The 14,948-nt window shown below is 36.5% G+C and overlaps 1 protein-coding gene across 1 annotated transcript; it reads right to left on the bottom strand.

The window, feature by feature from the left end:
- Window positions 1-2,577: 2,577 nt before the first annotated feature.
- LOC126590820 (probable protein phosphatase 2C 6) lies at window positions 2,578-5,935 on the bottom strand. The gene is made up of 5 exons (XM_050256331.1): window positions 5,517-5,935; window positions 4,387-4,776; window positions 3,926-4,043; window positions 3,600-3,823; window positions 2,578-3,523 (listed from the first exon to the last, which is right to left on the bottom strand). Exons 1-5 carry the CDS (start codon window positions 5,799-5,801, stop codon window positions 2,903-2,905), a joined length of 1,638 nt encoding a protein of 545 aa, XP_050112288.1. The 5' UTR covers window positions 5,802-5,935; the 3' UTR covers window positions 2,578-2,902.
- Between the last annotated feature and the right edge of the window lie 9,013 nt (window positions 5,936-14,948).

Genomic DNA, 14,948 nt, shown 5'->3' on the forward strand with positions numbered 1-14,948 from the left:
ATACAGATTTGTTTTCTTGATCACCAAATGATCAAGCAACGTTTAATCACCAAATGATTAAGAAACGCTTGATCACTTACCTTTTATTCTCAATCTTTAATATCAAATTAAAAGGTGAGCGATTATAAAGAGTGAGACTGATACATTATAATTAATACAAGTTTATTTTGTTGTTTTCTAACTTTAAGCTTCAGGGGGTATGCTTTGTTACAAGTGCATGCATTTCCGTGATTAATGAGTCTATAGCACAAAATCATGCTCCTACCTGCAGAGGAATCTTCCGTCTTAACACTTTTGAGCACAGTTAGAAACAGTAATAAACAAAGGATAAAAGGAAGGTGGCAACAGTGAAAAGCAAAAGAGCATCAAGGTTTAAATATGCAAAGAAGAAAAAAGTAAAGGCATAACAGAAACCAACATATGGATCATCAACTGTATACAGAGACCTCTCTCTCTCTCTCATTGCCTGTGGTTTTTCTTGATGACTGATCAATGTTATTTGCATACGTAAACGTAGTCACATTTATTAAAATGAATGTGTTATTCTTTGCATATGAATTTGAAATCTTTTATTTTTTTGCAGTGTATATTAGCTTAAAACAAAAAATTGCTTGTATCAAATATAAAGCTAATTCTTATTGTTGTTATTTCCTTTCGAATCACAGAGGGTTTTTTTCCAAGCTATATAAAAATGTGTTTTTTAGTCTATGTTTATATGGAAATATACACAAAGAAACCGTTTGCAAACTTTAACAGAAAATGGAACGTAAGGTACTCTAAGACGTCAATAGGACATTAAATTAACCCTAGTTTCTATACGATTTATTGTCTGTTTAATTGTTTATCTTGTTCTGTTCCTAATTGAAAGTTCGTAATCGATTTTATTTGTATATATTTCTCAAATTTAATTTACTCCACGCCAACTCCATCAGGGTATGACCCAATATTGCAAATTGAGTTCTTCAAAGCAGATGCACCACGGAATAAAACCCATCATTGGGCCAAACCCATTATAGCATCTTTGTTTCATTCAAGAGGCCTTTACATCTGACCAAAACAAAATTTTGAGAGGCCTTTAATACCCCCAGTACATAGAGAGATTTTTCAGTGTGACCGTTACACGAAGTGATACACTACGTGTTGTTAAATAAATGATATGATATGTGTGTTAAAAAGCTAATAACTTAAAAAATAAAATTTCTCACCACTTACATAAAAACACATGATGTACCATCCGAATTCCTGTCACAACTAAAAATTTCTCCGGTACAAAAAGGGGTGGTCAGTAATGAAGTGCCTCAACTGTGACTCTGACCGAAACAAACCATAACTTGAGTTATGGCAACAACAATGGACATTTAACCTCCCTTACCAAATAATCTTTTAGCCAAAAATAGCACCTCTTCCCCCAGCAAGTATGGACGGTGGGTGCTTCAGTAGAATCAATACTCTCCAAGTGCATTAATGAAATCACCCAAGAAAACGTATAATCAATTGGTTCGAAAGTTCTATTATGCTCGGTTTAGCATGTTCTTGATGAATGTAGAGTTGGATGTGCAGCCGAAGATCCATCACCTAAAGATCGAATCGTTAAAGATCCTGGTGCCTAGTGCATGCTAGAAAACTTTTAAAATTGTGAAAATCCTACTATGCTCTGGTGTCTGACATGCATTGGATATCAATTCTTGTAATGAAATTGTTAGAACAAAGAACATTTCCTTCTCATTCGGTGAATTTCATAGTGTCCAAAGTCCCGTATTAATATCTAGTAAGTCAGATGTCACGTCATGCCAAAAGAAATATAGATGTTACAACATCCCTTAAGGCTTTTGCCTGACCGACTATTTTTTAAAACGCCTCGCCTACTACTTCACCTTTTAAAACATTATAAGTTAGATGTCACAACATCCCAAAAGAAATAAAGATGCCACTAGGAAACACACAACGTACATAGTACGTTGAAGTCAAACCGTACATTGTGTTGATCAATTAGAAGAGAAATAATCTCGGAGAACTGTGTAGCCATTCCCCTGAAAGTTGCATCCCATCACTTCCATCATAACCGTTCAACCGAAATCTAACGGTTGAGAATTAATTTACTTTCTTTTTCACTGATCTTCTTCCTCTTTTCACTCTCTCTCCGACTCTCTTCTCCCTCTATCTTCTCCATCTCTCTGTCTCTGTCCAGCTTAAGAATTGAAGGGTCCAGATGGAAGGGATCTGCAGAGAATCCCAGTCCTGAGTATTTGTATAGTTTGGTGAGGCGTTGCATAGCTGGGACACTAGGTGAATTCATCAGATTATTGCAAAACCAAATCCTCAGCTGTGTAAGGGATGTAAGGGTATCCAACTATTCTGGTAAAGTCTCCACTCCGTCAAATTGGTGTACCCAAAAAATGTTAGAAACGTGAGGTGTTGAATTTGTAAGGCCTGTAAGGCTACCCAACCTTTTTGACATTGACCATATAAATTTCATAATTAAAACCGTTCATTTTTGTAATAATTATTAAAAATTTATATCTACACAAATACACTCATTGGTTTAGTTATCTATATATGTATGAAACAAATGAATGATTCATTGTGAAAAGATTACTTGGAACTAACACCGTCATTTTGCTCGTGTTCGATACATAAAGTTCTCCGATAGATATTTGGTAGCCTACAAATTGATCCAAGCCCTTTGAATTTTAGTTATACTACTTGCAAAACGATTGAATTGTGTTCGAATATGGAAAATTCAATTTACATAGATTGAATATATGGAACGGGTTCACAACCACGTGGCATCTCTTATCCAATAATGCATTGCCAACAGGTGTTTCTCCACATGGCAATGTATTATTGGATCGGAACGCCACTTTGTGCTGAGATTGGAATGGAAGGAGGGGCTTTAGATGTTTCATAGCCACTTTTTTCTCCAATTGTCACCAGATAAGAGTCTGGGAAGGCTTAACAGACTATTAACCCGGGTAACACCTTCCAACGCCGACCAGTCCTCGTCCTCTTTTGTTGAAATACGTTCTGCTAAACTTCTTTTAGACTGGCCCTCGAACTTCGTTGGAAGCTTTTGTTCCGTTGAATCAGATATAGGCTCGATCTCATCGGAGCTTCTTGCAGTACCCGAATGCTCAAGAACAACAGCATGAGAACTACCGGTTTTTGAATCGTCAATATTCACATCTGTGATTGCCATCCTTTCCATTGCCACTCCGTTAATCTTCGTCTCGTGGTTACTCTTTGTCTCGCCATTAATCTTCAGCTCTTCATTAACCTTCGTCTCTTCATTAATCTTCGCCTCTTCATTCATCTTCGTCATATCATTCTCTGTCGCAGCCTCATCAGCTGCAGACAAGTGATCTAGAAAAAGGCACACAACAGCACAATCATCGTTCTTGGAAGTAGGGTATTTGAGCCTCCAGGCTCTAACGGCACATTCTACCAGAGCCCTGGCTGCTGTTGTATGACCGGGGGCAGAAGCTACAATTTCAACAGCCTCCTTGTTTGAAAGGACGTCCCAGACCTGTATGATGTGCAATTTATTGAGCACTTTTAGGCCACAAGAAACCAAAAGTACATAAAGGAAAGAAGAAAGATACCCCATCGGTGGCAAGAATTATGAACTCATCTCTTTCAGTAAGATGGCGATAGCAAACATCAGGGACGGAAATTAAACCAAAATCCTTTAGACAGAAATCTCCAAAGGCCCTAGCCATTGCCAAACCAGGAGAATCATTATTCGGCAACCATACACGAGCAACCTCTGGCTCATCCTGCAAAGCAAACACCCTTCCCTTGCATTGATGGATCCTCGCAGATTCCGCTAAGTACAGAGGAAATAAATTTTCATCAATGGATATTTTACTTTTTATCTTTTGCAGTTAGTTATCAGTTTTTGTACATAAGATTTGTGAGAGAGAGATACCAGGAAGATCTGGCTTTAAGTCTACCGTCAACTGTACAGCAATCAGAGAGTTGTCATCGTCTCTCGTTGCTAGCACAGCCCTTGAATCCCCAACATTTCCAATCACAAGATTCTGACCCTGAAAAACCATACATCAACAAATTAGGTTTTTCAACACTCACAGACCAAGTTTTAATTGCCTTTCTGAAGTTCTTGAGGTTAAGCATCAGCACATAAAATTCTTAAAGCTTAGCTTTCTGCACATTTTTCCCATTTTTGGCAGGGGATGGCGTGAGGGTCTTTAATTATCATCAACACAGAATAAGCATACAAGAATTACGTTCTCCATTGATTCACTATCAAATATTCGTGTATGCATGCATGCAAGAACACACAATGTCACACACAAATACACACGTCTAGAAATATTGATTGGTATGTGTGTGACAGAAAAGCATTAGAGGATGTTTCATTGCAATCACCTGCTTTACCAATGTAACCGCAGTCGTCCCACTGCAGAAGCAATCGATTGTTGGATGCAACTTTAGTTCCTTATCCATTAACTTGAAAGCCTTTAAGAATGACTTTTTTTGTGGTAGATACATCTCAGGTAGTTTTTCACTTTCCTTAACCTCCAACGACTCGCACCATTCATCATCAATGCTTGGTGATACAGGTTCCTCAAAATTAGATCTCCCATTCGCATTCTCAGCCTTATTGAGATTGCTCAGGTCACCGCTTGAATTAGCTTTCCACTGAGTGCATAGTATAAGAGGAAGAGAATCCCGAACTTTCTTGGCAACCATATGACCAAATGGACCATGCCCGTCAAACACCCCACAAAATGTTGTATCACTTCTTGTGGCGAAATTCTATAGCACAAACATAATCAAGAAATTAGCACAAATTGATCCCCAAAAAATTGACAACAGAAATAGAACCGATTTCATATAAACTAACAACCTTCTAAAAATCTTGCTAATTTGACTTGCTAATTCAATGACGTAGGGAAATCAACCTTACGCTGACGAACCATTATGTTGTAAATGACAAAATTACAAGGCTTGCTTATAATTAGTAATTAAAACTACATAGATTCAGGTATATTCTTTATCTTTTAATCGATAAAAATGTCTCCTTAATCTCACACAGGTATGGAAGCTTGAAGAAGGACCCTTCCCCAAAACCAGCTAAAAAGAACGTAAAACGGGCAACTAAGTACGACACACCTACATGTTCGTGCCGGCATTCCTCACAAGGGTCATTCCAAAGTCACAGAAATGTCAAATATATTAGTATATGAACTCAACTGGATTAGCAAAATCTTTGCAGTGTGAACAAAGTTAAAAATTAGACTAATGTAACTCACAATTCACGTAATCCCTGAATAAAATAGCACCAACAAAAAAGTGACCTAGCAACTGTGCAATTGAAGCAACAACATCCATTTTTCTACTCAATCTTCCAAACCCAACAGCAAAAATACAGTGAATTTGCAGAATTGGGTTTTGACATTGGGGTCAGATCACAGTCAAACATGTGGTCACAGCTGATGGTAAAGCAGCAAAAGAGCAGTAAAAAGTTGGAGAGAGAAAGTGAAGAGCAAACCAACCTCCCAGACAAGCATGGCGTCCTGATTGGTCCCTTTCTTTCCCTGCTGGGTATACAAGCAGGCGACTTTGCTACTTCCATTGCCGATCAATCTGCCCGGAATATCAATCTGATGGCCCAAGTCTCTGCAATCCACTTGCTCACCTCTCGGCTTCTTCCTCTTCCACCGTTTCGAGCCGCCTCTGGCCTTCGGAGAAGCGTCGTCTGCGTAATCCACTTTGCTCTGCTCCTCCACCATGTCAATCCTCTGCCCCAAGCTTTTCTGCGTCGAACAACACGAACCCATTTGCTATTCCAATTTTTTCGGTGCTCCGGGAAAAACCCAGTTCGCGAAATTGGATCCGGAGATGCTTTTGTCGCAGAGATTCAATTCTAAAATGGAGGACGATGAGTAGGTGCACGCTTTGTCAATGTCAACAGAGTCACAGCCATATAATTTTTAAATAAATTAAAACAGATAATAATGTTAATGATAATAATAAATTAATTAAAATTAAATAATTAAAAAAGATTCATGACAATTGTACACAACAATGACCCGTTTGCAAGAATTTGTTGACCTTCAATCTTCATCCACCTTCTTTCTATTTTAATACAGTGGTCTCTTAAAATATTTGAGCTAAGTCTTAATTCCAGATAATACGGAAGAAAATCAGTTACGAGATTTAAATATGTGAACTGAAAATCAACTGATGATTTAATCATGAGATAAACGCTCAAAGAAAATTTTTTAGAGGAGAATTTAGAAAGAGACTCTAAGATAAGACATGAAGTACTTGAAGCTAATCGAAGACATAATGCAAAATCGAGCGGATGATATTTTAGAATTTATATAGCCTACCACACTTAGTTAGATAAGGAAATTTTTTTTTTTTAATGTTGTTGTGGTTTCTTTCTTTAATTTGTGCTAAAATATAAGAGTATTTTTCCATTCCCTTAATTTTCACTTTTGGGAAGAATAAAATACGAAGGAAATAAATTAAAGTTTTCTTGTATAAATAGCTCATCTACTCCCATTGGTCCATTGCACAACATTTAATAATCGGCTCTATCGTGCGACGTGCACGAGAAATACACCATTGAAGTGTTATTAGCCCGACGGCAAAAATGAATAAAAAATGAAAAATAGTTTGTAAGAAAGTTTAATAGGGGGCAAGTCACTTGTTTGGGCTCGTTTCATAATTTAATCTAATTGTTATGAACAATTCAATATTTAGGTCATCGTCAAATTCATTCTTATAAAATAGTAGTCATTTAGTATTACGGTTTAGTGTTATTTCTTAAACTTGTAAGTGAGAGGTTTTAGGTTCAGTTCTCACCAAAGACGAATTTGAACCACATTATTGTTAGCTCATTGTGAGGCTTAGCCGACTCCCACAACCCCTCAGTGTAGATAATATCGTTTGTTAAAAAAAAATGTAGTGTTATTCACACACTGTTTTTAATTTTCGATCGTGGGAATCGATTAAATTGAAAAAATCAATGATAAAAATAGGTGTATGAATATCACTACCATTTTTTAAATTTATCGAATTCAGAAATCAATTTGATCGGTTATTTAATTTTTTCATTGACAACCGTCCTTTATATTTTCCTTTTTATGTGGTCAATTAAATAACAAGTTCATCCTTCCAACTTCCAAGGATGATCTTCCAATGATGGCTTTTAAATTGATCAATCTGGATCAGCATAAGTATATAAAAAGAATCAAACGGGTTATTAACGTTGTATTAACTTTAACACTTAGGTTGTCGAAGAAATAACAAGATTACTTTTGTTGGGAATTTGACATACGGAACTTTGAAGTGTGATTTGTTATTTGTGTAAGAGCAACTCCACCCTTGGTGGTTGCTCGAGGGACAGGCGAAGGGAAAGGGCTTGAGGGCCGGTGGATAGGGCTCCAGCCTTGGGCAGCCCGAGTGAAGGTGGGAGCTCGAGGGCCAGGCCCATGGAGGATTGTCAGCCCTGCAGCCCGAGGTGGGTGTGACGTCAGGCTGACGCCAAGCTTGGCGTCAGTCCTTTTTTTATTTTTTTTGTGTCAGGCACGTGCCCCTCACTCGCGAGTGGGGGCGCGTCAGCCGACAGCTTTACAGGGCACAGGGCCCACGCGCCAGTTTCAGCAGGTGACAGTTGGGAAGCCACGTGGCTTCCCACGGTCCGTTCGATCTCAACGGGCTCTTTAATATGAGTCGTCCGATTTGAAATGGTAATAAAAAAAATTGATTTAATATCAACCTTTCGATTTGAGATCAACGGTTGATATTAATCTGCTTTATAAATTAAAAAGAAAAAGAAAAAATAGTTTTAAAATTAAGAAAAGTTACCGTTGTGACACGTGGCACAATTTGGAGTGTTGGAATTTAATTTTTTTTAAATCCAACGGCATAGATTAATTATTTGAATAAAAAAATTTAAAATTTGTAAAATATCTGAAAATTTAAAAAAAAAATGTTTCTACTTTTCTATAAATATCTTCTCATTATCATCTACCTTACACCACAATTTCATATGTTCTCAACTACTTTCAATCACATTCCTATCTTTCTCTCAAAGTTTCAATCCATTTTTTTTCAACAAAATGACTACTGATGCAGGTACGAATTGGACGTCTTTTGAAGATGTTGCATTGTGTACTAGCTAGGTTGAAGTTACTCATAGTTCGCGTACGGATAATGAGATGCAATTGCGAAAAATGTGGAGTCTTATTCATACCAATTATCTTGAGAAAATGGATGGGAGTAGAACCAAAGAATCAATGTCTAGTCGTTGGAAATTACTTAGCCAATCGTTTACTATTTGGAGAGATGCCTTGGCACAAGCTAGTAGTAATCTTCGAAGTGGGGAAAATTACACGGATCAGGTAACAATATATTATTTATTTGTTTGTACTATACCCAAATTTACATTGTAATTATTTGTTTGTATTATTTATTTGTTACCTACTTTAATTATAATTATTTGTTTGTATTATTTATTTGTTACCTACTTTGATTATAATTATTTATTCTCCCCCATTGTGTAGCTAATTCAAGCACAAACTTGGTATGGTGCCAAAACCAAAACCAAAAATAAATCATTCAACCGGTGGGAATGTTGGAATATTGTCAAAGATTGTCCTAAATTCAGAGTTGTGTCTGTCGGTCCAGAAGTTATCATAAACAGCACCCCTGACGATCGCCCAACGAGCTTGGAGGATACCGAAACAACACTCCACATCCTTCGTGCACCCCTCTTGACAGCTTGCAAAGTGTTTTTCCTTTGCACTTCGCGGACATGGCACTGTTTTGACAAATGTTGACCACCTTGAGTAAATGTTGACCACCTTTGACAAATAAAAATCTTATCGAAATCCATCACCAATAATTATCTTTTCGGATAATGACACGTGGCGCAACGAGAACGATTTAAAATCTGATCGAAATCTATCCTCAAAGATTCTGAAAAGATAACGACACGTGACACGATGACATTGGATAAAAATCTTATCGAAATCTATGCCCAATAATAGTCGTTTTGGGTAAATGACACGTGGTGCAACGAGAACGATTTAAAATATCTTATCCGAGATTACAAATAAATTTATTTAGTATTATTTTGTAAAAAAAAATTAATAATATTTTATTGCCTATTGGCAGGGCTATTCAAGTACAACGGTGGAGATGCAAAAGACAGTTATTGTTCATTATGACAATTACTGTTCACATGGTGGATTGAATAGTGGATTGTCTAAAGAGATGGCTCCAAGGGTGGAGTTGGTGAAGTCTTTCTGAGATTCCACATTTTGGCATTCCATCACCGTCGCAACCGGAAAAGTTACTCACTTCTTTCGTGGACAGTCTAATCAAGTGGTGGGCAGTTAGGGATTATTTGAGTCACTTTTTGTTTCATTGGACGTGGATTATGCTGTGTGATTGTCTTGTTCAAATCACCTTGACAATGAAGACAGCAAGATACAGGAGAGAAACTTATAGTCTTTTTTCCAAGACTTTGATCGAGTCAAGAGAGACAAAAATATTGTTATAAAGCCGGTAAGTTATTATTTATGTAAAAAAATCACGCGATACAAGATATTTAAGCGAGTTGCATGTAATCGATGGGAGAATGTGAATGACAAAGTCCCACATGGGTGGTGAAACACTTTCAATATTGCTAATTGATTTTATGGTAGAAACTCAACTTCTTTGTGGTATCAGAGTGCACATTGGTCCAACTCAACAACCACACGTGTTATACGTCATCCAATTTGTGTTTTTTTTTTTTGGTGAACAAAGGAGGTGAAGACACGCCATACCAAACTAAGTCATATCATTAACAACAATAGAGCGGCCCATAATAGCACCTACACAATCATATGTTAAATGTTGCATAAGCCATTGAGGAGGGAGCTCAAAAATATGCAAACCAAGGTCAACATTGTAGCTCTATTTGACTAGTTGATCTGCAATATTGTTCAATTCTCTAAAAATATGTTTTAGCTCACAATCCGTGTCGTTTATATGCTCGTGTAGAGGGATACTTTATGCCCCGTACAGATACACTTAAAGTGATGCTTTTTTCTTTTTCTTTTTTTGGTCTAGAGGAGAATAATTGCACCTCCATATATGCATCAATGAGCTGGCATATTCTATAAAAGGTGGTGTGTTTGGTCGTTGGAATAAAAATGTGAATGAGAATGGGAATGTAACCGATTTCATTGTTTGATTGATAATGAAAACTAATCAAATAATAAATGCTCAATTTCATTCCATTTTCTAACAACAACAAAATTTAAAAATTCATTATATTGTCTGGTTAAAGGTCGCGATAAACCACATAATTAAGGGTTAATTTGGGATTGTCGTATTTTTTTTCTTTTTCAAAACTATCTCTGCTATACTGTAAGAATAAATAGATGTAAAAGAATAAGTGTTCAATAAACTATAATGTTAAAAGTGTTTTTAGCAAAAAAAAAAAAAAAAAAAAGAAGAGAGTAGGATTGTCAATTTTTTTACACTTGGTCAACGTCCTAGGTTTGACATTTGAGTCATGTGTGCATGATTTCCGGGCCTAAGATCTCGACTGTAGGGTATTAAGTTATGGGTTGTTTCTTTGGGATCTTGCGTGTGAAATTTTAATTCGGATACAAAGTTTCATTTTATATGCTGTTATTGGCCTTCAAAAAATATCATTGTACAATTTATTTATATAAATAAAGGGTGTTGGGTAACATTTTCTAGAGTGTCAATATAATAAGCAAATGTTGTCAAAATTACATAAACGCAACAAAAAAGGGCAAAAACAAGCCCAAGAAGAGGGCAAGAAACAAGCATACTAACTACCAATGGGGGCTTTCTACTCTCACGAAATAGAGTAATTAGCGACATAATGAACAATTTTTAATGAACCGAAGTCTAATAGTGAACTTAATTGAGTTGAAAATCACCGCAACAAGTTGATAAGAATTTTGTAATCTATGATTGTCCCTCTCTTGAAAACAACAAATTATGTTAGGTAAACAAGACATTATAGAAGATTATCCCTTCGAATGACCAGCAGCTCATACAATAAAAATAGGCCAAATGAGCCTTAACCAAGAGAAAATTTTCATTGTGACGGGAATACAAGTGGTACACCACGTGTTTTAATAGAAGTGGTGAGAAATTTTATTTTTTAAGTTATTAACTTTTTAGTACACATATCTCACTATTTATATAGTGACACGTAGTGTACCATCCCGTGTATTGATCACACTGAAAAATCTTTCATTAACCAAGATACATAGAACTTGAAAGGCACTGAAAACCAAATACCCTCTAGAAAAGGGCACTAAAAAGGGGGATCATAGACACGAATATGATGGACTAGGATTATCTCCCTTCCTCTTTCCATCCCATTCCATCATCTCCTCTCACATTCTCTTATTTTGTCTTTATCTTGCTATAAAAAATTAATATAACATGTTGACATGGTTTAACATTGACCGTTCAAATAGGAGAGAAGGGAAGGTGAGGGAAAAAAAGATGAGAGAGAATCCTACTCTGAATATGATGACCTTAAATTCAACCCCTTTAATATAGTTATGATGAAAATTTCATCATTGCAAAAAACATTGTGCCAACATATAGAAGTGGGATATAAATTAGTAAATCACCAATGGATTGACTCTAACGAGATTGAGAGCTTGTTTGAAAGTACTTTTAAAATGATGAAAAACGTTTTTTGTGTAAATATTTTTGGAACCAATCTTTAGTTTGAATGCAAGTAAATCATAAAAAAAAAAAAACTTAAAGTGCTTACTAGAAAAAACACATAAATGGTGTGTCTTGTAGAAAGCACTTCAAGTGCTTCAAAATGCTTCACCATTTGCTCGAAAAACACTTCCAAATGAGTTCTAACTAAAAAGTAAAAAGTATGACTTCTTTCACAATGTCATTTATAATTGTAAGTCACACTCAGTTTCGTTTCTTTGCAATTTGATTTTCCTTTCAAATACTCGGTAAGTACTTACAAGTGATTTTTCATAAATTACAAGTGCACAAAAAAAAATTCCAATTCTGTTGTAGAATTAGTGGATGAATGAATGCCCACACAAAGTAATGAAGACTTGGGAATAATGGTTGTGTAATACTTTCAAAATGTAATCATTTTGTTTCGTTGGTTGTCACATGAGTTGTTCTATAAATAGAACACTCTGTGTAATATCAAATACACACTGCGAAAGAAAGAATCAAAGAAATAATATCAGTATCTCTCCATCCCCCTCTCTATCTTCCATTATTTTGTTATAGCTACTAAAGTTATAGTGTGATATTTTGCACCCGCTTCGCTCCTGTCCCTAGCAAAGGTTATTTCTCTAACTTTTGATTATTTATAACACGTTATCAGCATGACTCTCTAACCTTAACTAGTTCCCATCTCCCTTCATCGAAAAAAAAATGCTTCCTCCAAGGATTTTCTTGTTATTCTTCCTCCTTTGCCTCACCTGCATGATGTACTATCGCGAAGAACTGCTAGCACCATGCCTGCTTCTCGTTCTCAATTTAACAATTACTTATATCTTTGATTTCTTGTTTGGTGTAGTTCCTGATTACTAACCCAGTGTTTATTTATGTTAATTTTACTGCAATCAAAGATGGTGCAGTACAATCGCCTATCTTGAGCTGCAGATTAAATTTTATTGCAATTTTAGGTGGTGCGGTATAATCGCCCACCCTGCTCTGCATATTTAAATTTTCCTGCTATTTGAGTGGTGCGGAATAATCGTCCATCCTATGCTTGTTTCAATGAGAATGGTGCGGTACAATCGCCCTCCTCATTAATCATGTAAATCTCGAGCCTGAAGTTTCGAGTGCTTATCATTTTGGCCTGAAGATCAAAATGAAAATTTTATAAGGACTAGAAGTACTAACACTATATTCCTTCAGGAATACATATTATTACAAGTTTTTACATATCTTATTTTTCTTTCAGAAAAGAAAATAGTGAACTTGGCAAAGCTTGATTTTGTTGCCCTAGATATTACTGTGAAGAACTATCTTACCTGGGTAGTGGATACCAAGATCCATCTGAAGGTAGGGAACCTTGGAGAAACCATTAGGGAAGAAAACAATGCATTTTCTCAAGCTCGGGCAAAGGCCATGATCTTTATCTGTCGCCACCTTGATGAAGGACTAAAGAGCAAGTACCTAACGGTTGAATATCTATTAGCTCTCTGGAAGACATTGAAAAACAGATACAATCACCAGAAAACGGTGATTCTTCCAAGGGCTTGTTATGAGTGGACTCATCTAAGGATCCAGGATTTCAAGTCAATGGTTGAGTACAATTCTGTGATGTTCAGAATTAGCTCACAGATGAAGCTCTGTGGGGAAACCATCACTGAGGAGGATATGCTGGAAAAGACTTTCAACACCTTTCATGTCTCCAATGTGTTCATGCAGCAGCAGTATAAAGATTAAGGCTTCACTGAATACAACTAGCTGATATTTGTGCTCCTGGTAGCTGAACAAAACAATGAGCTCCTGATGAAAAATCATCAGTCCCGACCTACTGGATCTGCACCATTCCCAAAAGTGAATGTTGTTTCCCTCAAAGTGAATGCCACATCCTTTAGTGGAAATAATCATAAACGAGGACGTGGCCATAAGCGAGGCCGGTGGAATGGGAAAGGCAAAAATCATGGTATCCAGTTTCACAACCAGGTTCCAAAGCATAATTCAGGCTCGAGCTTCAAAAATGTAAATCTCCACAAAGGAAAAACTCATATGAACAATGCTCCTATAAACTCTGAATGAGCCTGCCATAGGTGTGGTGGCAATGGGCACTGGGCACGTACATGTCATACCCCAAAACATTTGGTGGATCTATATCAAGCATTCCTCAAGGAGAAGGGTGTCGATACCAATTTCCTTGACCAGGCTAGACCAATGGATATACCTGATCCAGTGTTCGACTTATCAGGGCAGTTGAACACAACCCACCTAGATGCCTCAGACTTCATTGTGGAAAAAGGGAATGAAGTGTATCGGTCCGATTGAATCATTTATGTTTGATGTACTTTTATTATTCTGAACTTGTAGTTTAAAACTCGCATTTCAATTCAATAAAAGTGGCATTTCAATTTCCTTTTATTATGAATAAATTGTTTTTAACTGTGATTCTCTTTACTCATAAAATATGGATAAAAACTATGGTTATTCTCAAAACAAGAGAAATTGCGGAGATATTTGTCTTGCATACAGTGCAACCATGCATGCAATACTTCGAGATTGAAAGTATTTCTTAAGCTTGATGCTTACTAAAGTAAGGGTAACAACAATATCAGGTCAATCAAATATAATTGAAGGCTTAGGAAAAGCCCAGATCATGTTACCAAATGGAAAAATATTGTCCATAAAAAATGCGTTGTACGGTACTCAATCTACTCGAAATTTGTTGAGTTTTAAAGGCATATGTTTAAATGGATACCACATTGAAACGAAAAGTACGGAAAATGTGGAGTATCTATGCATTACCTCCAATGATACCCAGAAGTGTATATTGGAGAAGTTGCGTGGTTTGTCAAGTGGATTGTATTATACATACATAAAGCCAATTGAATCACATACTATCATGAACAAGAAGTTCATTGATTCAAAAGTTTACATGTTTTGGCATGACCGTCTGGGTCACCCAGGATCCACCATGATGCATATGATCATTACCAACTTTAATGGACATCCATTATTGAGCAGACACATTGCTATCTCAAATGATAACCCTTGCAAGGCTTGTTCCCAATGGAAGTTGGTAATTAAACCATCACAACTAAAGGTTGATGCTGAATTCCCATCATTTTTGCAAAGAATTCAAAGGGATATTTGTGGGCCTATTCAACCATCTTGTGGACCATTTCGATATTTTATGGTTTTGGTTGATGCATCTATCTGATGGTCACATGATAGTCTCTTGTCTA

Source organism: Malus sylvestris, chromosome 11 (assembly GCF_916048215.2).
Source record: "Malus sylvestris chromosome 11, drMalSylv7.2, whole genome shotgun sequence".
NCBI classification, from domain to species: Eukaryota; Viridiplantae; Streptophyta; class Magnoliopsida; order Rosales; family Rosaceae; genus Malus; species Malus sylvestris.

What these genes read in the sequence shown, in the direction of transcription:
- LOC126590820 (XM_050256331.1), bottom strand. Translation starts at nt 5,801, where the DNA reads ATGGGTTCGTGTTGTTCGACGCAGAAAAGCTTGGGGCAGAGGATTGAC. An exon ending in CGGTTACATTGGTAAAGCAG is followed by an intron (nt 4,044 to 4,386) that starts GTGATTGCAATG and finishes ATGGTTTTTCAG; the next exon opens with GGTCAGAATCTTGTGATTGG. An exon ending in CTTAAAGCCAGATCTTCCTG is followed by an intron (nt 3,824 to 3,925) that starts GTATCTCTCTCT and finishes CTCTGTACTTAG; the next exon opens with CGGAATCTGCGAGGATCCAT.